Source organism: Octodon degus, unplaced genomic scaffold (genome assembly GCF_000260255.1).
Source record: "Octodon degus isolate 3935 unplaced genomic scaffold, OctDeg1.0 scaffold00096, whole genome shotgun sequence".
Classification (NCBI taxonomy): Eukaryota; Metazoa; Chordata; class Mammalia; order Rodentia; family Octodontidae; genus Octodon; species Octodon degus.
The window spans coordinates 9,999,238-10,025,225 of NW_004524672.1; the positions used below are offsets into that span (position 1 = coordinate 9,999,238).

The 25,988-nt window shown below is 52.5% G+C and overlaps 1 protein-coding gene across 4 annotated transcripts in view; it reads left to right on the forward strand.

Annotated features, from left to right (window-relative positions):
- Cfap65 (cilia and flagella associated protein 65) overlaps positions 1 to 25,988 on the forward strand; it is a 37,585-nt gene that overhangs the window by 8,350 nt on the left and 3,247 nt on the right. For 2 of the 4 annotated variants that reach the window (XM_023723114.1, XM_023723117.1), the window contains 24 exons: positions 653 to 755; positions 1,359 to 1,525; positions 1,670 to 1,869; positions 2,132 to 2,277; positions 2,768 to 2,990; positions 3,332 to 3,597; positions 4,416 to 4,616; positions 4,825 to 5,184; positions 9,613 to 9,750; positions 11,048 to 11,293; positions 11,746 to 11,970; positions 12,833 to 12,991; positions 13,184 to 13,334; positions 14,024 to 14,152; positions 15,111 to 15,324; positions 15,641 to 15,769; positions 20,851 to 21,027; positions 21,310 to 21,376; positions 21,548 to 21,658; positions 23,185 to 23,376; positions 23,477 to 23,635; positions 24,427 to 24,570; positions 24,749 to 24,862; positions 25,057 to 25,164. In XM_023723114.1, the coding sequence (XP_023578882.1) occupies positions 653 to 755; positions 1,359 to 1,525; positions 1,670 to 1,869; positions 2,132 to 2,277; positions 2,768 to 2,990; positions 3,332 to 3,597; positions 4,416 to 4,616; positions 4,825 to 5,184; positions 9,613 to 9,750; positions 11,048 to 11,293; positions 11,746 to 11,970; positions 12,833 to 12,991; positions 13,184 to 13,334; positions 14,024 to 14,152; positions 15,111 to 15,324; positions 15,641 to 15,769; positions 20,851 to 21,027; positions 21,310 to 21,376; positions 21,548 to 21,658; positions 23,185 to 23,376; positions 23,477 to 23,635; positions 24,427 to 24,570; positions 24,749 to 24,862; positions 25,057 to 25,164 (4,129 nt within the window). The remainder of the gene's footprint in view (positions 1 to 652; positions 756 to 1,358; positions 1,526 to 1,669; positions 1,870 to 2,131; positions 2,278 to 2,767; positions 2,991 to 3,331; positions 3,598 to 4,415; positions 4,617 to 4,824; positions 5,185 to 9,612; positions 9,751 to 11,047; positions 11,294 to 11,745; positions 11,971 to 12,832; positions 12,992 to 13,183; positions 13,335 to 14,023; positions 14,153 to 15,110; positions 15,325 to 15,640; positions 15,770 to 20,850; positions 21,028 to 21,309; positions 21,377 to 21,547; positions 21,659 to 23,184; positions 23,377 to 23,476; positions 23,636 to 24,426; positions 24,571 to 24,748; positions 24,863 to 25,056; positions 25,165 to 25,988) is intronic. The other 2 variants (XM_023723115.1, XM_023723116.1) reach the window with 2 other exon arrangements.

The window sequence follows — 25,988 nt, forward strand, 5'->3', positions numbered from 1 at the left end:
TTTCTTTCTTTCTTTCTTTCTTTCTTTCTTTCTTTCTTTCTTTCTTTCTTTCTTTCTTTCTTTCTTTCTTTCTTTCTTTCTTTCTTTTTCAGAACCGGGGATTGAGCTCTGGCCCTTGTGCTTGCCAGGCAAGCACTTATTCTATTGAGCGATCTCCCCGGCCCCCATTTTATAATTTGAGTCAGTTTGATGAGAGGTTTTCCTAGCAATATGTTTATTTCATCTAAACTTAAACATTGGTTGGTAAAGAGTTGCTGACGGTACTGTCTTGCTAATATTTGAAGAGTCTGCAGCATCTATGGTTCTGTCCTTCACTGCATCCCTGGCACCCCCCTTCCTGGCACTGGTTTCCTGACTCACTGCTCAGGGCCCTTGTTAAACAGGCTAACTTGTCCCCAGCTGTGTCCTCACAGGCCATCCAGTGTCCCCATCAGAGGCACAAGCGCTGCTCCTTTCTCTTCTGAGTGGTCTGTGAGAACACAAAGAGGTGGAGAGGTGGTTCCTCCAGTGATTAGCCCCGTGTGCCCCCTTCCACACACTTGTCATCTTTTCTTCTGTTGCCCTAAGGACTCCAGGCCCCTCGGCTTGGGGGCTTCTCCAGGCTTCCTGCTTCCTCATTGCTCTGAGCTCATGCTCTGGTTCCTTCCTGCAGGCCTCCCAAGACCAAGTTCTTCTTCACGGTCATCCCTCAGCCCATCTTCCTGAGCCCAGGCCTAACCCTCACGCTCCCTGTTGTCTTCCGGCCTCTGGAGGAGGTAAAGTCCACCAGGGCACAGGGGCAGAGACCACAGAGCAGGAAGCAGGACCAGGTAGCAAGGGGGCTCCCCTCCTCCCCTCCATGCACACATCCTGCCAGCTACGTCTAGATCCCCAGCTCCGGAAGTCCTCCCAGAGGCTCAGACCCCAGTCTCCTTAGGCAGAAAGGTGCACCCCGAGAGACAGGGGCTAAAGTCTATATTACTGTGTTGCCATTAAAGAACCCTAGGTTTCCCATAAATCTCCTCAAAATTCTTTGCAAGAAAATTATATGGAGATGGGGGTGGGATGGGGAGTGAGTCTCCCCGTGTTGCCCAGGATGACCTCAAACCCCTGGATTCAAGCACTCTTCCTCCCTCAGCCTCCCAAGGAGTTGGGTTTACACAGGTATATTCTACCATGCCCAGATCCTCCACATCCTTTGTTCCCCACCAAAGAGGCCTTGATGACCTAGACTAACTCAGTGTAGGAGTACAGGAAGTGATGGTGAGCCTTGGCACAGGCCACTGATCAGCAGATGTGGTGGGGGGATGACAGAGGGCAGTAGGATACCATCTGGGTACCATTGACCACTGACTACCGCTCCCTCTTCTGCTTCAAAGAAGGAGTACATGGACCAGCTGTGGTTTGAGAAAGAAGAGGGGATGTTCAGTGTGGATCTGAGGGCCACCCTGCCCTACCACAAGCTGGTCTGCCCACCATACCTACAGCTGCCCATGTGTGCTATTGGGGACACAGTTGAAGCCTGGTTCTGCCTGGACAATGTGGGGTGAGTGGGCTGCTGAGACCCAGCGGTGGCAGGAGTGTGCTCTGGGGAGAGGGTTCTGGGTGTATGGGGGGGTGCACATCTTCCATGGGGAGTGGAGATGGCTTCCCAGAGCCTCTCTGCCTGACCCATCCCTGCCTCCTCCAGGGACCTGCCTACCTTCTTCACCTGGGAGTTCCCAAGCCCATTCCAAATATGCCCCACTACGGGGCTGCTGGAGCCAGGTCTGGCCTGTAGGGTCAGGGTGACCTTTCAGCCCCTCATTGCTGTCATCTATGAAGTCCAGGCCATGTGCTGGTATGGGGAGGGCAGCAGGCAGAAGAGCAGCATTCGGCTGCAGGCTGTAGGTGAGGCCCAACACCCCCCCGTCCTCTCCTGAGTCTCATGGCCTATGTGTGTCCCTGTGTGCCCTGGTGTGGCCCTGCAGGGCCTCCTCACAGCCTCCTACTCTTGTCTCAGCACCCAGGTCTTGCTTTTATTTTGTTTATTTTGCCTGCCGTCACGTCTTACACTAGTTCTTCCCCAGGACACATGCCTTCTAGGGGCTGCTCAGCTGGGCCACAGAGGCCCGAGCGGGTTCCCTCCAAGAATTCCCCATCTCTGCCCCAGCTAAATGTGCCCAGCTGCTGGTGAGCATAAGGCACAAGCAAGCAGGGGACCAGGATGCCGAGGACTCTCAGAAGCTGTTGCACTTCGGTTCTGTTGCTGTGGGCTGTACCGCCGAGAGGCAGATCAAGCTGTATAACCCATGTGCGGTATGCACAGGTTCTGGGAGGGAGGAAGCAGGGCTCAGGGGCCTCAGGACTGGCTGCCCTTCAAATCCATCCCCTTTCCAGAATGCCCCCCTTTCTCCACGCCTTTGATCTCAAGCCTTGGGTAACCCCTGTGTGCTCATGTGCACATTGTCAACAGCCATCAACAACCTGCATTTCTCCTCCTAGCTGGGGCTGGGCTCTGGATCCTCTGCCCACTCCCACCCACCAGGGGACTCCTAGAACAGCCCCAGAGGGTCCTGACTGTAGGACCATAGCTGTACCCCAAAGTATCTTTGGAAGAAGGAACAAGTGCCTCCCACTGGGCAGCCCAAGGCAGGCTTCTTCCTTCTGGTGGAGGCAGCTCCGTCACTCTGGCCAGCGGGCATAGGCTGGATGCCAGCTGCCTCACCCCTCTGCTGGGTCAGTTGGTACCATGCACAGACTGTCTGACCCTGTGACCTTGCCCTTTGCTCCTAACCTGGCCCTGCAGGTGAATGCCTCCTTCAAGATTGAAATGGCCACAGACATGCTGACCAAAGACCAGGCCTTCTCATGTTCCCTGAGCCATGGAATTGTGCCCCCAGGAGAGAAGAAAAACGTGTCAGTGTTCTTTCATCCCAAGACCGTGGGCAGCAGAGCTATAGACTACTTCTTCATCACACCTGCTGGCAGTGCCTCCCAGACCCTGCTCCAGGTTGTTGGTTTCAGTACAGGTACTGGCAGCCTGCGGACGCCACACTTCCCAGGGCAGGAGCAGCCCACAGTGGATTCCCAAGAGCTCAGTGCCTGCTCCTAAGAGGCCTTCCTCCTGGCCCCTCAGCCTAGGTGTCTGGTGCCCCCTGGTGGCCTAGTAGGGAAGCATTTTGGACAGTTGGTGATGCCAGCTTTCCATCACCACTAGAAATTGTGTAACTGCACTCACACCACAGGGGCCCTGAGCTTATCAGCCTGACCATCTGTCTCCAGGGTCCCTCCAAGAAGTGGTCCTCCAGACATATTTCTGAGACACCTAGATGGCAGGGCACACTCACAAGGACCTGTCTCTTATGCCCAGGTCCTGCTGTGTCCCTGCAGCACTACTGCATCAACTTTAGCTGGGTCAACTTCACAGAGAGCTCGGAGCAGACCCTGTGGATTGAGAACCAGTCGGACTGTGTGGCCTACTTCCAGTTTGCCATCGACTGCAAGGAGAGTGTCTTCAGCATCAGGCCCCACTTTGGAACTCTGGTGGGCAAGGCCCGTATGACCCTGCACTGCACCTTCCAGCCCACTCACCCCATCATCTGCTTCCGGCGGGTGGCCTGTCTCATTCATCACCAGGTGAACCGAGGGGAAGAGGCAGAGTTGGGGGCAATGCTGAGGGGTAGTGGCTCCTCTAACTGATGGGCAACTACGCAAGGAAGACAAGGTGTGCTGGGCACTCCCTGTGTTTTGGAACTTATGTGGCTGCCACCCTGGGCCACCTCTCCTTGGGCTTTTGGAAGCAGAGTGTGGCCAGGTGCACACAAGGTTCACTCTCAGCCAGGTGGGTATGGCAAACTTGCCCTGACTGCTGCCAAGCCAGAGGCTTTGCTGCTGCTGATGCCAGTGAGAGGGGGAGACAGATATGTGGACATCAGCCCACAAAATGTGCAAGACAGGGAGCTCTGGGGCTAGAACCTGAACCCAGGGCCCAGGATAAGGTCATACACATAGTGTACTGACCTCTGTGACCTAGCTAAGATAGCAGCGAGGGGCTGAGACCTAGCACCTACAGAGCTGGTGCCTGGGCTCTGGGCTGTGTCACCCTTTTCCAGTCCTCACACAAGTGCAGTATAGGCTCAGGGAAGCCTTAGAGCAGGATATAGAACTGACCCAGTCTCTGCTGCCTGAGGGAGGGCCTGAATGCTGCGCCCATGGGTTCCTGGCTGCCCATGCTATAAGATGGGCAGTAGAATGCCCAGGTGCCATGCCTAGAGGGAAGAAGGGCAGGCAGTGGCTGAGCGTCCCATCCTTCTCCTGACTCGCTGTGAGCTCCATTAGCCAGCCAGGCTGCTGTGAGAGGCTCCCTCCAGCCGTCCTGTTGTCAGTGTCATCTCATCTCCCATGTGTCCTTAGTTCAATCCCCAGCACCCGCTACACATCAACAAATGTTGCAGGACCCCCTGTACCTGGACCTGATTGGGACCTGCCACTCGGACAGCACCAAGCCAACCGTCCTGACCCCGCAGCACCTCAGCTGGTATCGAACACACCTGGCACGGGGCCTGACGCTCTACCCTCCTGACATCCTGGCTGCCATGTTGAAGGAGAGGACACTGCAGCAGGACAGAGATGGGACCCTCATGCTGCCCCCCGAGGTATCTGGCTCCCTCTGGGCCCCAGTGTGCAGGCCCTTCCCAGCCTCCTGCAATTCTTGGGCAGTCCTATGTCCTCATAGCTCCGTGGATACCACTGTTGTTGGGGTGACCTGTGTGGAGTTTCTGCAGCCTTGTTGAGAGAGGAGGGGCAGGAGGGCAGGGGCAGGAAGAACGGCAGCTGGGCCCACCCTTGTTAATCTCTATGCAGGATATGGAGGAAGCTAAAGCCCCACAGCACCCTGATATTCCCCCCATGATGGAGTACTTCTTCGATGGCACCAGGGATATGGCCATCTTCCCCCCACCCGTCAGTGTAGAACCTGCTGAAGTGGACTTCGGTGGCTGCCCTGGGCCCAAGGCCCCCAGCCCTGCCCCACTGTGCCTGAGAAACCACACCAAAGGCAAGATTACAGTGGTCTGGACACGAAGGTCTGGCTGCCCCTTCTGGGTGACCCCAGACACCTTCGATGTGCCCCCACTCAAGTCCATGGCCATGCGTCTGCACTTCCAGCCACCCAGCTCCAATTGCCTCTGCGCTGTGGAGCTCGAGGCCTTCGCCGTCTACAAGGTGTGTGTATGTGTGTGGGTGCTTTGGGAAGGCAGTGCTTGGCCTGGAGCCCGAGGGCAGGGTGGGGGTGGAGGGAATAACAGAGGGCACTGCAGGACCTACCTTCCACGCCAGGATTCTCCCACCCTCTCTTGGACTGGACTGCAGCCCTCACTGCCTTGAGACTCTCCCAGGCCCACAGCCCAGCTCTGTGGCCCCTATGTCTCATTCATGGGCGGCCTCCCTCTTGTCTGGGGAAGAACCAGGCCTGGATCAAGCCTTTTGGGAAATTTGGTGCCCAGGAAGTAGCTCCCTGGGGCTCTTGCCTAGTGGGTTTCTGGCTTCTCTTCTAGTTCTCGAAGTTAGAAAGTGGTCTCTTTAAAGCAGGGATCCCCAAACCCTGGCCACAGAGTGATGCTGTGGCCTGTTAGGAACCAGGTGACACAGCAGAAGGCAAGCAAAGCTTCATCTGTATTTACAATCACTTTCTATCACTGGCATCACTACCTGAGCTCTGCCTCCTGCCAAGTCAGTGGCAATGTTAGATTCTCTTAGAAGTATGAACCTGGATGTAAATTATGCATGCAAGGGACCTTTGTTGTGTGCTCTTTATGAGACTCTAGTGCCTGGTGATCTGAGGTGGACCTGAGGCAGTGATGTTAGTGCTGGGGAGCAGCTATAAATACAGAGTAACAGCAGCAGAGAAGTTTGACTGCACAGAGGTTATAGTAAATCGACTGCCTGCAGACTCATATCAAACCCTAAGAGTGAGTGGCAAGTTACATTTAAGCTGCAACTGGTGGCAGGCTGTGGAGAGGCGAGTTGATGACTTCAGTGGTTCAGCTGCATGTGGAAGTGGGTTTTAAGTCAGAACCCAACACTTACTTTAGACCACACGTGACCTGCCCACTTTATTTGCAACTTCCATCCACAACTCTTTCCCACACTTATGTCGGTCACAGTTTTGATAGCCCACAAGCTAGTCCTGACCCAAATGAGGAAAATGCAAACATAACTGGAGAACTTCTTTGGAAAGGAGGAAGACCCAATGATGAGCTAGCAGAAGACTAAGACAGCCAACAAAAGGAAATCTGCATTTAAAAGAAAATGCCAAGAGTCCTACTTAAATTATGGGGTCACTACAGCAGGTGATTCACATTCTTCAAGTCCACTTTTTTTTTTTTTTTTTCTGCAAAGCTTTATTCCAGAGGGGCTCAGTCCTTCTTGGCAGCTGCCTTCCTCATGGCGGCCAGCACGTTGCTCAGCTCCTCACACTTCCTCTTGGCACAGCTGTGCGTCCTCACCTTTTTCTTGATGAACTTAAGGGCACATTTGTCCTTGGAGACCTTGAGCAGCTCCATGGTGTGCCACTCATAGGGGGTAAAGCCTCACACCTCCCAGACCATGTCCTGCACAAATTTGGTATGTTTGGTGAGGCGTCTGCAATGGCGGCTGTGCCTCAGTTTGCTCACATTCTTAGTCATCTTGTGGCCCTTGTTGAGGGTCAGGGCTGTGGGGTAGCAGAGGGCCATGGCCATGGGGTAGCAGAGGGCCAGGGCTGCTGCTCTTCAGTGGTTGCTGTGGTGGAAGCAAGCCCACCTTTTATAACGTATGGTGACTAGTTATCCAGCAAAGCTGCGAAACCATCAGAGCTACTTTGGCAGGTGGGCACCATGCACTGTGGAATAAGAGACAAGCCTTTCGAGTTCTTCAAACGAAAGGAACAGGAACAGGAACAGGAAGGATAAACATAATTATTGAAATCTACCACTTCATCAAATATGTCTGCACTGAGAATACCCTTCCTATGGCTAGGTGCACTGGGAGCCCTTTACTGTTGGTGAAGAGTTGACCCTGCCTGCTGCTAAGGACATTTGCTGTGAATGTCCTTTTATGAAACACTGCAGTTCCAGAGGTGGCACCCACTCCTCTTTCAGCTAGCACCATAATGAGGCCAATTGGCAACATAGCAGAAGACACCAAGGCACAGTTGCCAGAAAAAATTTAATGAGTTCCACGGTATGCGCTCTAGGTTGGTGAGTGAGGCAGCGGCGCTTGTTCCTGTGCAGGGTTTTTTAGGAGAGCTGCACGAAGATGTGTTATTGGCGCCTTTGTTGCCAACCAAGCTGCACAAATCAGGTCTTTGAATGATCCCACTTCAGGGAAAGCGAACTGGTCATTTTGTATCAGCAGCACAGCTAGGGAGTTTTCCGGTTTCACTACTCAGGTCAAAGAGGTGGCTTCCGGCTGTGAATCCAGCACAGTCATCAGTAGCCAAGTTCTGGATAGCTGAAAATTTTCACCTGAAATTAACATTTTGTAAGATTAAAGTTATCAAGTACATTAAAGCTTATGCCCTTAACCCATGTCTGTTCACATAATTCTTCGAGGAGATGGATGCAGAACAGAGTGTTCTCTTTTTCGTTTTTGGCTTTTTGAGGCAGGGTCTTGCTGCATAGTTCAGATTGGCCTTCAGTTCACTATGTAGTCCAGGCTGCCCTCAAACTCACAGTTACCCTTCTGCATCAGCCTCCTGAGGGCTGGGATTCCAGGCATGTACCACCACCTGACACAGACTTTTTTGTGGTCTTTTTGACACAGAGTTTCACTATGCAGTTCAGGCTGGCTTTGAACTCACTTTGTAGCCCAGGCTGGTCTCAAACTTCCAGTGATCCTCCTACCTCAGCCTCCCAAATGCTGGGATTACTGGCCTGACAGTCTTTCTTTATATACAGAAATAAGATGGCTTTCTAAAGTTACATACTGGCCAGGATATTTGAGTCATGGCAGCTGCTCCAGATTTCTTTTGGAACCAGTCACTGCTAGCAGCACATTTCAGGGGGAGAGTGGATCACAGAACTTACCTGCTCATGACGTAGTCAGTCTGCTCAGGGAACTCAATCTGTCACTTCAGTGGAGAATGACAACTGTGTTCAAGTCAGCAGATAAATCTCTGTATGTGAACTAACGTCAAGGGACCACCTCCCAAGGTTGCCACAAAAGCACCCAACATCAACCTGCTCCCATTTCCAACATCCTATCTTGGTGAAGCAGGGTTTTCTGCAGTGGTAGCAACCAAAATGAAGTTATAGTGCAGACTGGACATAAGCCTCACACTTTGGGTATCACCGTCTCCTGTCACCCACAGATGAGACTGTCCAGTTGCAGAAGAATAAGCTCAGGGCTCTCACTGAGTCTGCGTCAGGGCAAGTTGTAACATAATAATAATATACTGTAACGTAGTAATAAAAGAAGTGCAGTGCACACTAAAAGCACTGTGTTTGAATCACCAAAGCCATCCCCCATCCCCATCCATGGGACAATGACTCTTTCATGAAACCTATGCCGAGAGGGTTGGGGACACTGCTTTAAAGGAGCTCTTGGCAGGCAGGAACCAGGTCTGGGGACAGAGGCGGGGTTGCAAGGTCACATCAAGTGAGGGCTTTTCTAGTGCAGCTGCTTTTGGTCAGCAGGACCTCGGCACGCAGGCTGTCCCCAGCCCTCCTGTGGCATCCTGACCCCTTAGGTCCTGCGTGTCCCCCAGGTAGCCCCGTTTTCCTTCCCAGCTTGGCCTGGTGCTGGACCAGAGAAGAATAGACAGAGCTGTGCAGTCAAGACCAGTCACCTATGGGCTCTGTGGCCTTGGCAAGTTCCTAAACATTGCTGGCCCTGGTGTTCTCGCCTCTAAAGTTTAAGGCCACATCCAAGCTTTTGAAAAGGCTTTCCAAAGTGGAGTCTTTTCTTGCTTCCATTCTGGTGTTTTGGCAGCCAGTGGAGGCTTATAGGAGCAAAGCACAGACACCCAGCTTGGCCTAGGCTGAACACGTCAGAGTTTTAGGTCATAGCACTAGGCCTATGCTGTCTGATAAGGCAGCCACCGGCCACATGTGGCCCGTGGGCACTTGATGTGTGGCTGCTCCAAATACAGATGTGGTGCAAGGTGTAAAAGATACACAGATTTCAAAGACTTAACATGAGAAGAATATGAAATATTTCCTTACTAATTTTATAACCATTATGTGTTAAAGTGATAGGATTTTTAATCTATTGGGTTAAATAAAAGATGGTTGAAATTAATTTCACATGTTTTACTTGTTTCATGTGGCCACTGGAACATTTAAAATCACATTTGCGGCCAGCATTTGTGGCTCCTGTTATATTTCCATTGGCCAGCGTGTCTCCGAGCTCATTCCTACAGAATGAATGCTGCTTTCACATCCCGCCCTCCCTCCTCCCAGGCAGCTGTGGGGATCCAGAGGGTTTGCAAGTGCTCAGCCCAGGCCCTGGCTGCTGCCGGAGGGACCGTCCATGGCTGCAGCTCTCAGTACTGTCTTTTCTGTCCCCAACTCAGGACACCTGCAGCCCAGAGGTAGCAGTAGGGACAGGCAGAGTGGATGCCTTCCACCTTGCACTCAGACCCTGAGCTTCTTCCTGGGGTGCCCCCTGCAGGTCCTGCAGAACTACAACAACATCAAGGAAGATTGCACTGTGTGTCCATCCTGGTGTCTGCTGGTGCAGGCACGAGGCCACAGCTACAGTGCTGCCTTGGAGCACCACGTTCCCCAGTACTTACTGGATGCGCCCCAGGTGAGCATGGCCCCACCAGCAGCTGGTGGGGAGAACCCCTGGCTTCTGTCTTGGCCTGCATGGCACTCTTCTCCCAATGGCCTCACACCAAATCCCCGTACCCTCACATCCCCGCACACTCACATCCTTGCCAGCCAATGGGGGACTTGCTCCTGGATCAGGGCACTGGCACAGAAGCCTGTGAGTTGGGTACCAGCCCCTCGCTGCTCCATCTGAAACACTTGGTCCTCTCCCTCTCAAGCTTACAACTCTCCAGCTCCTCCATTTGTTCGTGCCTTGCTTATTGAGCACCCCCAGGCATCACATCCTAGCTAGACTCTAGGGATATAGCAGCCCAAACCAGGAGCCCTGGGGGCGCACTACTCAGGAGTCAGAATTCCTAGGCTTTTGCCAAGGCCCTTGGAGGCCGGGTCTGGCCAGTGAAGCAAGGTGATGGGCTGAGAAGCCCAGAGCTGGAGCCCAGGCCACCAGTGCCCAGTTCTGGTTTGGCCTCCATGCCTCCTCCCAATTTTTGTCCCTATCCTCAGCCCTTTCATTGGTCTTACTGATGGGAAGGTGCCACTTTGAGACAGTGGCTTGGGGTGATTCCATTCACCCCATCAGCTGCACTCTGCCCTTCAGTCCCCACCTCCTAGTATTCAGCTCCCCAGAGTATCCTCCTTAGTCTTGGGGTTTTCAGCACTAACTCCCTTGTCCCTCTCCCATGGCCACCTGGGATCCCCTTTCCTGGGATCCAATGGATTCCAGCCTGTTTTGCTTCCCTGCCAACTTACACATGTGCATTTGTTGCCCTAGATGGATGAAGGACTGTGAGCCTTGCATTTTGTAGTCTGCCCAGCCTCAGCCTAGTGCTGGCTACACCCTGGGTACCCAAGGAGAGTTGGGGATTTGGGATTCGGGTGGGCTCCCTTTAGCGACCTGTGTGAGAATCATCTAGAAGGAGCTGCCTATGCCAGAGCTACTGGCCCTGGATCTCTGACAATGGCTTTTCCAAGGGCAAAGGCACTCTGGACTGAAAGGACCTCTCTAACCATAAGAACCCACCTTGGAGGCCTGTGTTCTTCCAGTATGCAGAGCCTCCCCCTCTCCATCTCTGGAGGTCTCTGGAGGATGCATCCAGGCCAGGCTATGGCCTCTTTCAACTCCCTGCTCCCAGGGTGTCAGCTGGGCTGTAGCAGGCATCTTGGATCCCCTGGGAGACAACCCTGCCCAAGCCCACATACATTCCCAGTGTGTATCTGGAGGATGGGGATCAGAGCAGAGCTCCTTCTTGCTTCCTCCTCTCTCCAACCCCTAGCTATTTCCTGCAGTATCATCTGGCAAGCCCTCCTACCGCAGTCTGCTTCTGGTCAACAAAGGCCCCATGCTGCTGACCTTCAGCGTGACCCCCAACAGCAGCTCAGACATCACCCTGCGGCCCACCTCGGGCCTTGTAGCCCCTGGTGCCCACCAGATCTTCCTCATCAGCACCTACCCAAAGGGCACCTCCTGGAAGCAGCACATTTTCTACCTGGAGTTCAATTTTGGCTCCCAGTACCTCAAGGTAGGAGACAGGAGTAGGAATCATCCTTCTCCAGAACTTTCCAATCTGGGGTTGGCTTTTAGGAGCTACTCCTCTTCCACAAAGTAGCATCCCAGGGAGAGAGCCCTTGGTCCATCTGTGAACAACACCACTCTGGGGCTTGCCTGTCTCTCCCATGGAGTATAGGACCAACAACCAGACTCCTCCTGCAGGTGGGAGAGAGGTATTTGGCGCAAGCTCAGGGGTAAGGTCTGGATAGTGGACCCATGTCTCCACGAAATGGTCTGTCCATCCCTTCTCAGTCCCTGAGTTCTGTTCTGTCTACTTGTGACAGAAGCTGCCATGCCCAGGTTGGAGGATGGCCTTTGCTGCCCCTTCCAAAAGGAAAAGTTGCCTACCTGTGGCCTCCTGGATGTGGGGGGAAGCAGGACCACAAGGTGAGGCCAGGCACCGCCCTCCTTTCTTTGGCCTAGGAGGTGATCTTGCAGAGTCGAGAGGAGCCACTGCAGCTGAAGTTGGACATCTGCAAATGTGTCTTCTTCAAACCTACCTGGGTGGGCTGCTCCTCCACCAGCACCTTCACCTTCCACAACCCTTCACGCCTTCCCCTGGAGTTTGAATGGAGGGTCTCTCAGCAGTACCAACAGGCTCTGGCTGTCCAGCCCTCCAAGGGGCTGATCCACCCCAACGAAAGTCTTGTGAGTGCCCTGGCCCACTGCTGGGGGGCAGGGAGGGTGACACCTGCCTTCACCTCTGCCGCCTCTCGCGCGTGGCTCTCACTGGTTGTGATATGCACCCAGCCCTTCAGCCCACGGTCCCCTCCCTAAAGTATGAGGAAGTGTTGTTATCACCACCCCCTTGGCTCCATCAGACTTGGGGAGAAAGCCCTTTTCTCAGATCAAGGTTAAGAAGTACAGAACTGTGAAAGGGATCCGAGTTTCTGGTGCCAGGGCCCAGCGCATGTCCACATTCTGTTACCCATGGTATCCAAAGATGTAGATTGTGGTAGGGTAGGATCAAGCAGGTGGCTCTTGGTAAAGAGTGAAGAAGGGGGTTCCCAGAGTCCCCAGCTGAAGCACGAAGGGGGACACAGTCTGGGACCCAGAATAGTACATCTTGTCCCTGGCCTAGGGCCTTACAGACTAGTTGGGGATCAACAGACTTGGAGCAAGAACACATAGCACAAAGTGTCCCTAGAAGCCTAAGGACAGTAAGTAGTGGGGGGAAGGGCTGCACCAACTCAGGTGTCAGCCTTGGGCGTTTGGCCCCTGTTCCTGCCCTCCCCAGCTGTCTGACCCTGGGCCAGTCCCTGGACTTCTCCAGTTTATCATCCCAAAACAAGCCTTGAAAATAATGCTACTGACCTGTCAAGAGGTTCAGGATGGGGGCGCTTAGGGAGATGACACTATGTATGATGCGCATGAAGCACCTAGTACAGGGTAGAAACTCAGGAAACATTACTAAAGCTTGATGCCCTACAATGGGACCTTGACCAGCCAGGAGCCCCAAGGAAGGGGCATTCCAGAGGCCCCCATGCAGCGGCCATCTCTGTGCCCCCAGACACTGACATGGATCTTCAGCCCTTTGGAGAAGACCAAGTACCTGTTTCAAGTGGGGATGTGGGTCTGGGAAGCCGGCCTGCCCCCAGATGCCAAGCCCCCTGCCACTGTGCACTATGTGATCCGACTGGTGGGCTTGGGCATCACCAGCAGCCTCTCTGTGAGTGGGAGGTCCAGGGGGAGGGGAGAAAGCCCAGGGTGCCTGACCCCTAAGGACAAGGGAGGGAGCCTTCTGTCTCCCCTGCCTGAACCCCTGAACCTGTCCTTGCTTGGGGGCTGCCCTGAGGATGGGACCAGGCAGCAGGGCTGAGGGAGGTGGGGAGCCTCCAGCAGCTGCTGGCTCTGGCCTCAGGCAGAGATGAAGGAGCTGGACTTTGGGAACGTGCTGGTGGGCAGCGAGCAGTCCAGGAGTCTGGTCCTCCTGAACGAGGGCAACTGCACCCTCTACTTCCGCCTCTACCTGGAGCAGCACAGCCTGGAGGGCCTCGACCATGATACCCCTGGTACGGACCTGAGCTGCACTGGGTCCCAGGAGATATGTAAATGTGGTGAGGGGAAAAGGGCTGTTGCTTAAGACAGGTTGCTACACCATGGTCTGGGCCAGATTGGGCAGAACATAAATCCTAGCGCCTCTGCTTCATAGCTGTGTGCCTTGGGTGAATAACTGGGACTGTCTGAGCCTCAGCTTCTTCAGCTGTGGAATGGGGCTACTGTTGATATCCACCCACCTCACAGGGCTGCTAGATGGAGAAAAGTGTCACAAAGAAGTGTGATCGCTTGGGCCAACCTGATAGCTCAGTAGAATAAAGTATCTGCTTAAGCAGAGTGCAGCATCCAGGGTTTGATCCCTGGCTGGCCTTGCCAGCCCCACCCCCAGGGCGTGCTGAGACAGCAATTGAGAGTAGACGTGGTGGCGAAAGCCTGTAATCCCACGCTTGGGAGGCTGAAAATAGGAGAAGTACTATGAGTCCGATCTACTTAGTGAGACCCTATAGACCCTGTATCCCCTGTACTAAATGCATTTAAAAAAAAAAAAAAAAAGTGTGATCTCTGCCCCAGCCTGGGAGGAGGGTTCTGCTCCACTTCCGGGCTCAGGCCAGTCTTCTGCTGGCCCAGGGAGGGTATGTGAGAAGGAACAGCAGCGGTCAGGCTGCCTCCCCCTGCTCACCCTACCTGCGCCACCCCTGAGCAGCTCTGCAGCTGGACCGTTCCGAGGGGAGCGTGCCGCCTCACTGTCGAGACACCGTCAGCCTGACTGCCTGCCCCAGGCACAAGTGCCAGTACTCCTGGACTATCAGCTACTCTCTCCTATCTCACAAAGGTACCTGGGTGCTCAGCATGGAGAAGCCAGGGCCAGGAAGGCAAGGGGAAGGGGAGGAGCTGTGTGGGGCGGGGGCGGGGCACAGTGAATGGGGCTGTGCCAGGCTGTGCCTCTGGGTGTCTGCCTGTCTGAGTCCATACACGTGTGTACCTGAGCTGCACAAACCTCAGCAGGAAGGGTCAGGGAACGTGCTGATTCCCAGTGGGATCTTAGATCCTCAGCCTAGCTGGGCCTCAGTTTTCTCCCCCATCCAATGGAATTGCTATTAGCCTTGCCCTATGGCAAGCAGGAAGGAGAGGAGGACCCAGAAGAATGCTGCCTCAGTGGGGTTGGATCCTGGCTACAACATTTAGCAGTCGTGTAGTTTTAGCAAGTTGCCTCACCTCCCTGAGCTTCAGTTTCCTCATAAAATGGGGACAGCAGTGGCACACGGGCCACAGAAAGACATGAAATAGTGATATGTGCTGTCACCTAGAGGAAGCTGGAAAACAATGCTAAGTAAAAGGAGCCAGTGACAAAAGCCACATACTGAGTGTTTTCATTTGCATAAAACATCTAGAATAGACAAAAACAGGCCTGCAGAAAGTAGAAGGGCAGCTGCCAGGAGAGGAAGAGGGGTGTGGGGAGTGGCGGCTAATTAGCACTGGCTGTCTTCTGCAGGTGATGGAAACTTGCTAAAATTAGATAATGGTGAGGGTTGCACAGTGAGTATGCCAGAATCACTGGATTGTATGTGCTAAAAGGGTAGATTTTACAGTAGATAAATTACACCTTGATAAAGCTGTTACTGAAAATTAGTTTTGAAAACAACAGTGCACAATGAATGTGTGCCAAGTACGTGGGAAAGTGCTATGAAAATCTCAGGCAAGGGTCAGCTGCTTGTGGGAGTGTCCCAGAGCCAGAGGCAGATCTCCGGGAGGGAGGTGAGCACCCTCCTGTCTCCCACACATATGCCCAGATAACAAGCTTGGTGAGAAGCAGGAGTTGTGTCAAGTCTCCCTGGTGGCTGTGTACCCCTTACTCTCCATCCTGGATGCCTGCCCCCTGGGCGGAGCCAAGGGCATCACTCGGAAGCACCTGTGGCGTCTCTTCTCCCTGGACACCCTCAATACTTACTTGGCATGTGACCCCACTCCCTCTGAGCTCACCTACAAGGTGCCTACCCGACACAGGTGAGCTGGGGCCTGCTGGGGATGTTGCTGCAGCTGTTGATCCATGCCCCAACCCGACGCTGTGTCCACGGAGCTGCTTCCCATCTCTGTGCGGGAGGGAACCCCAAGTTCTTAGCCTTTCCTGGAGGACACTGGAGAGGCAAGGACTGGCTTGAGATCTGAAGAGCTGACCCATCCTGCTTCTGACTGTCCAGTTCTCTGGCTCCCACCTTTGAGTGAGGGGAGGAGTGTCCCCACCAGCACCACCCCCTCCAGGAGAACCCTACTCTGTCCCCATTCCATGCTCTGAGCCCAGGAATTTCTCTGCTTTATACAGCACGGGCCAAATTCCCCCTGTCTTTACGCCTTTGAAACTTGACTTCAACTTTGGGGCAGCACCACTCAAGACCCCACCCTCCGTGGTGCTCCTGGCCATGAAGAACAGTGGAGTGGTGCCCATGGACTGGTATGGCTGGCCTGGAGGGACTGCTAGGGGACTTGGGTTTGGCTCTAGAGGCTGGAAGCAGGGAAGAGCCATTTCCTCTTATCAATGGGAGACTTGGTCTGTGTGGAGTGGCCCCCACTGAAGGAGTGTGGAGACTCAGCTGGTGCTGGTCACCCAGGAGCACTCAGTAGCAGTCTCTGCTGACCCACATGTCAGTAGACTGAGGGCAGAGGGAACTTGCTCTGATGAAGGCTGGAATAGCTGTCTTAGTGACCGAATGAATGAGAAGCACTTATTCAGCCTGCTGCCCTGTGCCAGGCTCTGTGCTTTCCCAGCTTTCGTCTGCAGATGCTCCCAGCAGGGGCACCGCTGAGGCTCAGCGGCTCAGGACTCAGCCAAGGCCACTCAGCTATTTCACACCCCTTTGCGGCCAACTGCAAAGCCCCTGCCCAGGCGGTTAGCCAGCCAGCTCCAAGGGGCTTCTGCATACCAGGAATGTCTAGGTGCTGGCTGCCTGGCAGATCCCACTTCAGTCTCAGGGCGCCAGGCCTGGAGCTGCGCCTCCCCTGTGCCCCACCCTTGTCCTGTGGGGTACAGAGCTGCTGCCCAGTCCACATCCTGTTCCCATGCCAGCACTTGTTCTTGTTCCTCCTCCCTGCCTCTGCCATGCGCCTGGATTTCCAAGTAAACGTCCTTTAGATGACTTCCAATTTTGCTTGGCTTGCAAGAGGTGCAGACGGAGGGTACCCAGCCTGGGTGTGATGGGAGGGCAGGTGGGAGTGAAACACATGGTGGGGGGCATCTGTGAAGGAAACCTGCCTGCTGGAGGCAAGGAAGGCCTAGGGTGGGGGATTCAGGCAGGGTGGGGCTGCACTGCCAGGTGTGCTCCACCAGGCCCCTCCCACCCTCCCTGGAGGAGTGAGATGGTGAAACTGGCTCAGGCAGCAGGTCTATCTGAGAAGGGCAGGGCTCTGAGTACCCGAGGGCTTCCGGCCCAGGGTCACTGTGGCAGCTTGGCAGGGTTACTACCTGGGGAGTGAGGCCTGGCTCTGTGAGCTCTAGATCCACCATTCACCAGGCTCTAAAGCAGGCGAGGAGCCAAGTCCCACAAGCAGAGGGTGTTGGCCTGGCTCCTGGAGCGGTGTGGGGCATTCTGGGGTCCATGGGCACTGTGTGTTTGGGTTTGGGTAGGAGCAATCCAGCTCACACTGTGGAGAGGCTCCAGGCTGCTGGAAACTGAGGCGGAAGGGAGCCTAGGCAGTGTGCCTGCCAGCAGGGGATCATTTCAGGTACAGGAAGGCAGGCCGTGCTTCTTCCAGGGTTCAGAGGGGCCTGGCTCTCCTGTGCTTTCTGTGTGGTTGGGTTTCCTTTCAATTTCTGAGAAGGCTATTTTTGCAAATTCTCGCCTGTCTCTGCTGAGCTCATAAAGAACAGACAGGCTTTATTCCTGCCAGGACCAGTCAGACAGGGACTTGGCTGGGAGGACAGAGGGAGAGCCCCAAGTGGGAAGGGGAGCTCCACCCCGGGAGCAGGGAGCCATTGGCTCCTCCCGCTGGCATCTCTGCTCTGCTGGACCCTGGAACACCTGTCAGATGCGCTGGTCACGGTCATCTGTTCACCTGTGCACTTTCTATTCGGCTAAAATTCCACCAGCTAAGCCTCTGGTGGTGCTGCGGAGGGGCAGGCTTCAGGTTGATCCTCAGAATAGACATGGACGGCCTAAGGCCCAGTGGCTTAAGGCCGAGCAGCTGTCCTCTGCTGGGTAATGTGTACCATGAAGGGCACTGTTCCATTGGGGCCAGGGCATCAGGAAGGTTTCATACAGAAAGGAAGGTAGGAACAAGCTTTCTGCTATTTCCCTGAAAGTAAGACTAGCTCTTACACTAATTTTTGCTCCAGTCCAGTGTAGTGGCACATGTCTGTCATCCCAGCACTCAAGAGGCTGAGCCAGGAGGACCACTGTGAGGGGTGGCCAGCCTGAGCTGCAAAGTGAGACCCTGTCTCCAAATACACCTTTCTGTTCTCAAAGAAGCAATAGGCCTATTTTCAGTGGGTGTCATATTTTTTCTTCTTTTTTTTTTTTTCTAGTATTGGGGATTGAACTTAGGACCTTGCATCAGCCAGGCAGGCGGTTATGCCACTGAGCTATCTCCCCAGCCTATGCTTTTTTTTTTTCATGTACAACACCTATATTTATTCATTTACTCTTGTACAAAAAAAATCTACATTATTTCATGTACAAAAATTACATTTATTCAAATACAGGCATGTCACCTTCTCTGGAACATCATCATATCTCTGTAAATCCCAAGTTCCAGCCTGAAGTGCTCTTGAGTCCTTTGCTGTAAAGCATTAGCTCCAGTCTCTCACATCCAGCAACAGAGCTCTTCAGTGAGTGCTGTTTGTCTACGTAGCCTGCTCTGGAGGCATCGGCAACACAGCTGCCAGTGATTGTGTCTCAGGAGCTCTCCACCCAGGTCACCACCTCTTGCAGGCTGGGTTTCACAAAGTTACACTAAATCAGGTGTTAACTGAAGAGTTATGAGACAGGAGTGCTCACAAAAATGGCGCCAGTTAAGAATGATGGTCTAAATCTGGGTGTAGAAGGCTGAGGCAGGAGGATCACCATGAGTTTGGGCTAGCCTGGGTGACAGAGTGAGTTCAAGGCCAGCCTGAACTTCACAACAAGGCCTTGTCTTTAAAAAAAAAAAAAAAAAAAAGATGGTCCACACTAAAGCAATGAAAAATTGGAGGCACCAAAATTCAGAAAATGTTTCTTTACTTCACATGAGTATGTTAAATGTGTCCATCACAACATACACCATACTGAACTATGAAGACTCACACTGGACCCACTACATCATCTGTCCAGTGTGCAGTGTGCACCTTATTCCCACATTGTATCTGTACTCCAGTTGGTCATTTGGCAGTAAGTCCCAAGTTCATCCATTTACATAGGAAATTAACTCTTGGCCAAAGTGGCCCACTTAGGATTAAAGCGCCTGCAAGCAGGCACAGGGGCTGGTGGTTTGATCCCTGAGCCTGCTGCACCGGCTCTGCTCCAGGGGTGCACTGAGACAGCAATTGAGACTGGGCGTAGTAGTGCACACCTGTAATCCCAGCTCTTGGGAAGCTGTAAACAGGTGGATCACTAGAATCCAGTCTAGTAGTGAGACCCTGAACACCCTGTAGACCCTTCCCTAAAATACAAAAAAAAAAAAGTGGCCCACCTAGGTATTTACAAATATTTAACTATAATTTATACTATAATTTTAAGTATCAATGTCAATAATATGTATCTTATTATATATTAATATTATTTTACAATTCAATATGTCCATCGTGTGGTTGTACTAAAGACATCCAGCTAGCTCATGATCTCAGCTGGAACTTATTTTCAGCAAACGGACGTGGGTGGAGAATTCCTGGCACACAATCACTGACGACTGTGCTGCCGGTGTGTTACGAGCAGGCTACGTGGACCCCCAAACAGCAGTCTCCAATTTTTCTGCTGATCGTTAGCCCTCAAATAAAATGATAGAAGTAATTTACTGAACCACAGCAAGTCAAATGCTACAGGGATGATGGAAAGAAAGTAAGAAATGCCCTCTGCCTGTGGAAGCCCACTGCTGAGCGTTGAGGGCTTGGATGGGGCCTGGCACTGTCAGCATGTGCACAGCACGCAGGCAGAAGGACACGTTTCCCCCTCCAGGTCAATACCCAGAGGCCTAGCTCATTCTTTTTAACAGTTGCATAGTGTTCTGTTCTGTTCTGTAGATAATCACTTGAGCTATTAAATCTCTCATTAGAAGATCGAGCAGTTCCTAGTTGCATTTTTTTGTCACTGCTCAACAAACAAAAACATTATAATGAATATTTTTTGTGTGTGTGCATGTGTGTGTGCGTGTGTGCGCATGCTTTTATTTCTGTAGCTTAACTCCCCAAAATGGGATTTTTAGGTCCAAGGGCAGATAGATTTTTCTTCTAACAGATGCTTCTAAAATTCCTTCCAAAATGTTAAGCATTTCCCTCCTTCTTGCTTGTCTTTGTATATTTCGGGTTTCTGTTCTTTTAAAACTTAGCAGCATTGGATGTAATCTATCTTCAATATTTCCAATGTGAAAACATTTGAGACCGATTCCTCAGGAGAGAGCTTTGGTTTGTGCTTCCCTGTTTCCCGTTAATGTTTCCCAGAGATATGATAGACATTTTCTGCCCACCTTCCACTTATTCCTTCCTCTTCCTGCTTGGCAGGATCTCCTTTCCTTTTCTGTACTGTTCTCTGCCTACGTTGTTGGCCTGGTTCGCTGCTAGAGCCAGTTCCTTGCCATCTCTCTGAGAGCGAAGGATGCTCCTGTCAGACTCCAACCTCAGGGCGCTCCATCACTAGTTTCATCAGCTTGAAGGCATTATCTACTTTCCTTTAGTATGAGGCACTTCCAGGGCATTTACTCTGTACATCTTTGCTTGTCGCCACAGTGCCAGCCCTAGTTGGACATAGTGTGCTTGCCCAGCATTCAGGGAGACTGAGGTGGAAGGAGTGCAATATCGAGCCTAGCCTGGTCAAATTGGTTGAGACTATTTCAAAATAAAGAAGGACTGGGGAGGTAGCTTATTATGGAGGCCCTGAATTTAATCTCTAATACCACAAAAAACAAGCACACCATCCCTGCTGGGTACCTATCCTCTGTCCAAGTGGGCTGTCCCAACTTGGGGCCTCAAGGTAAGCTGCCAGTATTCAGGGGCCTTACCAGGCACCTTCCTAAGAGCTAGAGAGAAGATGGGCTTGCATCGTGCTTTCAACGGCCTGCATATGCAAGCAGCTGACCCACAGTGGGACCCCCAATCTTCCCTGCTCCTTTAGCCACTGTGGCCCTGCTTCTATTCCCACGTTTGGGGGTGATTAGGAAATGATAATCTGTACCAGCCACATCTGCTCAGCCAGGCATGGGACAGCCTGTCAGATGGGGGATGGCACACAGGAGGAGCGAGGGAGTCTCCATTTGTCCTGCGGGGCTCAGGGCTCAGCGTTCCCCGACCCTCTGTCCAGACTGACCTGCTCTTTGCACATCACTCACTGCTTCCTCCGCACCCCTCTCCAGGGCCTTTCTCTTTCCAAGTGACCAGAAAATTGGCTTGGAGCTGTGGGCAGAACAAATAGAGTTTGACTGCACTGAGCTCCACCAGATGCGCATAGAGGACAATTGCATCTTCTCCATCAGCCCCAAGTCTGGGAGCCTGAGCCCTGGGCAGGAGCAGATTGTGGAGTTCAAATACAGGTGCCCCCTACCCCTACCCCTACTTCTGCTCTTGGGTGGGGGAGCGGCCCTTACCCTGGCCTTTCCCTGCTGAACTCCTGAGCACTTTGAACGACCACGCCTCTCAGAGAACACCCTTTCCACCCCCAGGGGGCGCCTAAGGTCCTTCTTGTCCAGCCCCAACTCGGGTGAGCTGCTCCAAGGGGCTAGGTGACTCTAAGCCCCAGGCACGCCAAGTCCATTTGTTCTCCCACTTGCACCAGGCCTCAAAGCTCACTTCTGGGTGTGTCTCCTCCCTTCCAGCCACCTGTTCATCGGCACAGATCGCCTCCCCGTGCTCTTCAAGGTGTCCCATGGCCGGGAGATCTTGGTGAGGCCCCAGCACTCTGGTGCTGCCCTCAGTCTCAGGCTGGAGGGTGGGCTCGCAGGACAACCAAAAGGAGCACAGAACAGTGGTCCCTGGGAAGGTGGGATCCAGGTCTCTGCTGTGTAGGCCACTTCCCCTGACGAAGGATGCTACCCATGGGCTTTTTATTTCCAGCTAAATTTCATAGGTGTCACAGTGAAGCTGGAGCAGAAGTACGTGCACTTCACCTCCACTACCCACCAGTTCATCCCTGTCCCCATCGGTGACACACTACCCCCACGGCAGGTCAGTGGTCCAGATGGTCCCGGTTGCCAAGAGGGCTAAGTGCTGATCACTACTCTCTTGACAGAGTAACAAAGACGCTGCCCTCCCAACAAGGTGCAGTTGTCAGGTTGAACCCTAGCACTGGGCAACTGGGGAGACCCAAGGGAAGAGGCTTCAGTTTCCTGGTACCTGAAACTAAGATCTTTATCGGATTCAGTTCTCATGCAAAAGTGGGTGATTTTTCTCTTCTAGCCCAAGGCTTTTCAAACCTGTTTGACCAGGAGCCATACTAATACATTTTATATTTATGTATGCTCATTTGGCACTATTTATACTCATTTACAACCAAAGCAGAAATATCACAAATATATATACCTAGGCTATCACATGCAAAAAATGCCGATGTCTTTTTTATTTTATTCTGTTCCATTTTTTAAAAATGCTAGATATGACCCACTAAACTGATGCAGAATGCTCAGTAATGAGTCCAAGCCACAGTTTGGAGGTCACAGATCTGAGGACATATGACAGACCCAGATGTGGATCCCTGGGAATTGTGGACTTTTCTTTCCTTATTGGTTGGAGGGACTCTGGTACCTTTGCACTGAAAATGTATGTTGAAACTCTCCAAGAAGTAGATGTAATGGTGTTTGGAAAAATTTTCACAGCTGTGATATCTCTACCCATGTAGAAGCCCCCTATGACTCTGGGCAGGGGTCTCTAGCTATTTTACTCTGAAGGCCAAAGAAAGGCCTCCTGCTCCTGACAGGGCATCTCCCAGCCCTGCGCTCTCTTCAGATCCATGCACCGTTTGCCACTCCATCAGCCTGCCAGCAGTCTCATTCAAGGCCAGGACAGAAACAGCTGAGTTTGAGCTACAGGGGACAGGTAGTTCCATTCACAGAAATGAGATAAGTGGGGGATCAGCAGGGTGGAGGACAATAGGTTTCATGTGAAGAATTTGGTTTTGGCCAAGATTGAGATGCCCATGAGACAAGCAAGAGATCTTTCAGTAGAGGTTGGATGCAGTGGTCTGCCCATCTGGCTGCTGTAACATGTTACCATAGACAGAGTGGCTTATAAAGAACAGAAATTCCTTTCTTACAATTCTAAAGGCTGGGAGTTCCAAGAGGAAGGGCTAGGCAGGTGCAGGGTCAGGGCTCATCCTCCTGGCACATAGATAGCACTTTCTTATTGTGTCCTCATATGGTGGAGGAAGCCAATGGGCTCCTTTGGGCTTTTACAGGGGCACTAACACTAGGGACACTCACACTAGGGTCCCCTTATAACTTGACAAAGGTAAATTGAAGGCAAATAATGTAAGATGTGTCTTTACAAATAGGATTACAAGTTAACCTAAAATGTCACAGCTGACTCTGCCACTGCATCCCTTGTACATGTCAATCCATCAGGTCTGTAGAGGAGCTCCGCAGTTCTCAGGGTGACATCATGGAGTGTAACCCGTCTGACACATAACATCTTGGGCTCTCTGGTCTGCAGTCCTGGATGGATGTGGAGACCTCTCTATTCTGTCCTCTCCCCTGCAGATTTATGAGCTGTACAATGGTGGCTCGGTGCCTGTGACATACGAGGTCCAGACCAGCATTCTGTCACACATTCAGGAAAAAAATTTTGATCACCCCATCTTCTGCTGTCTCAATCCCAAAGGGGAGATCCAGCCAGGCACCACTGCTCAGATCTTATGGATCTTTTCACCCATCGAGGCCAAGACCTACACAGTAAGCAGCAGCCTGGGTAATCAGGGTGAGGATTGGGGTGACAACTTCCTTGCCAGGCCTTGCTCTAACTGTCCCCCCCTCCACCGTCCTGACTTCCCAGGTAGATGTGCCCATACACATCGTGGGATGGAACTCAGCTCTCATCCAGTTCCAGGGAGTGGGCTATGACCCCCATGTCATGGGGGACACAGCCCCTTTCCACAACATCTCCTCATGGGACAACAGCTCCATATGCTCTAGGCTGATGATTCCTGAACAGGTTAGGGAAGAAGGAACTAGAAAAGCCTGAGGCTTTGAACATGGCCTTGGGACCCCATGGACAGAGTGCAGTCTCATTTCCTCCCCAGTATGGAGGGATGGGAAGACTGGGGAGGAAACGAGATGGGGTTGGGGGAGGAAGGGATGTAGGAGTGAGGCCTGGAACCAGCCTTCCTCCAGGGTTGCAGGGAGCACCAGCTCCGTGAGAGGCTTAGGAGAGGCTTACCCTGCCACCTAGTGCCCACATGTGTTCCTACCGAGGTCGCTCTGCCTTCCACAGGGCCTCAATCCAACCTTTCCTCTGGGGCTAGAAATAGGGGTGTTGTAAGTTTGGAAAGAAGCCTTAGTAGTTATTATCCCAGTTACTATTTTTCTACCTAGATGGATTTAGCTGAAAGATATCAAAGTTCAAAATACTCTTTTAGTTCATGCTTCTCACTGTTGGGAAGTCTAATCCATTCATTCATCCAGCCATTCATCTGCCTACCCGTCCTTGCATTCATCAATCTAGCCATCTACTCAGTTGCCATTTGTACTCAGCCAAGCAGCCAGCCAGATATGGATCATCCATCCAATCACTGTGCCCTCCCTTCCACTCAGACCCTCCTTATCCAGCGTGAGCACAGTGGAAGGCTGTGACATAGTACCTATGTCATAGGGCCACTGTGAGGGTAAGATGCATGGGGAGCACCCAACACAGTACCTGGACTGTCGACAGTGCTCAATAATCAGTAGTGGATATGTGGTTATTACTTCTTTACCTCCTAAAGTTGCTGTTGTCTCTTCTGGCAGAATGTCTTCCTGTCCCAGTCTCATATCTCCCTGGGAAACATCCCTGTGCAGAGCAAGTGCAGCCGCCTCCTCTTCCTCAACAACATCTCCAAAAATGAGACTGTCGTTTTTGCCTGGCAGTCAAGGCCTCTAGACTTTGGAGAGGTGGGAGTCCTTGTGCCCACAAAATCAGAAGGGACCCAGACTCATCCCACCAGGGACGTCCCATCTCATTGCATGCCAACCTGTCCTACCTCATCTCATCCCATTCCATCTTGTCTCATCCTATCCCACACAATCTCATCCCTGAAAAACTCCAGAAGCTTCTTTTCCAAATTATCAGGTATCGGTGAGTCCCATGGTAGGAGAGGTGGCTCCTGAAGAAACAGTCCCCTTTGTGGTGACTCTGAAGGCCTCGGTGCATGCCAGCTTCTATAGCGTGGACCTGGTATGCAAGGTAGGAACCAGCCACAGAGAGAAGTAGGAGGGGCACAGCTTCCAGCCCCAGGAAGGGGAGGCTTCGAGACCCACAGACCCCCAGAAAGGCAGGCACTAGCCATTGGGAGGGTGGGCACCCACAGCACAGGCCCAGGTCAAGTCCTAGCAGAGACCCTGCAGACCTGGGCCTACTCTGGGCTTGCACTGGGCCAGCTGTACCGGCAGGAACTCATGAGACAGTACCACAAGGAACTTCAGGAGTGGCAGGATGAGAAGGTGCGGCAGGAGGTGGAGTTCACCATCACAGACAAGAAAGTGGAGGTGAGGAAGGCTCGGTGGGCCTCGCACGCTTGGGGGACAGAGGCAGTGAACTGAGGTGGCCCTTCACGCAAAACTGCCCTAAAAGCTTAGATCCCATCCACTGGGCTCAGAGTACCTTCACAGCCCTCTAGTTCCAAGCCCTCTTGCCTGCAGGGTGGAAAAATCTGCCTAGCACTCCCTGCTTCATGCAGCCAGGATTCCATGAGTGGGCATGGGGGTCACAGGAAGCAACCAGATGACTCCCCTTCTGATGACGGGCACTATGCTATAGTTGCTTCAGGTGTGGGCACTGGAAACCAGTCGCTCCTGGATTGACTCCAGACTCTTCTCAATATTAGCTCAGTGAAGTGAGGATGACAGGAACTTGCTATTTGCTTCAGGACAATCCCGAGGTGGAGGACAGGTGGGGCAAGTTGGTTATAGGTTCCTAATGGTTAAAGCTGAGTGACCAGGCAGTGAAAGATTCTTTGTGTCATTTTTCCCCTTTTGTAAACAAAAGATTAAAAATATTTTTAAAGTAAGTGAAATAATCTGCTTTGTAGATGGGCTACAACAAAGCCCTCCACTGGGTGAGAGTCCCCTAAACATGGGCTATGGGCGGATCCAATAGTAAACACAAAATTCCTATCTTGGTGCCTCCCCAATGTCACAGCGTTCCCATTCTGGTGTTTCTGCCCTTAGTCACCTCTATGTCTACTACACTGAGCTTCTGGAGAGGCTCTGCTGTCTCTGAGCTCTGGCAGGTTGAACACAAATCCCTTCCTAGGAGAATGAGACAGGACAGAGGAAGGATTTGCAGTCTACTTCCTTGTCTCATGTAATGC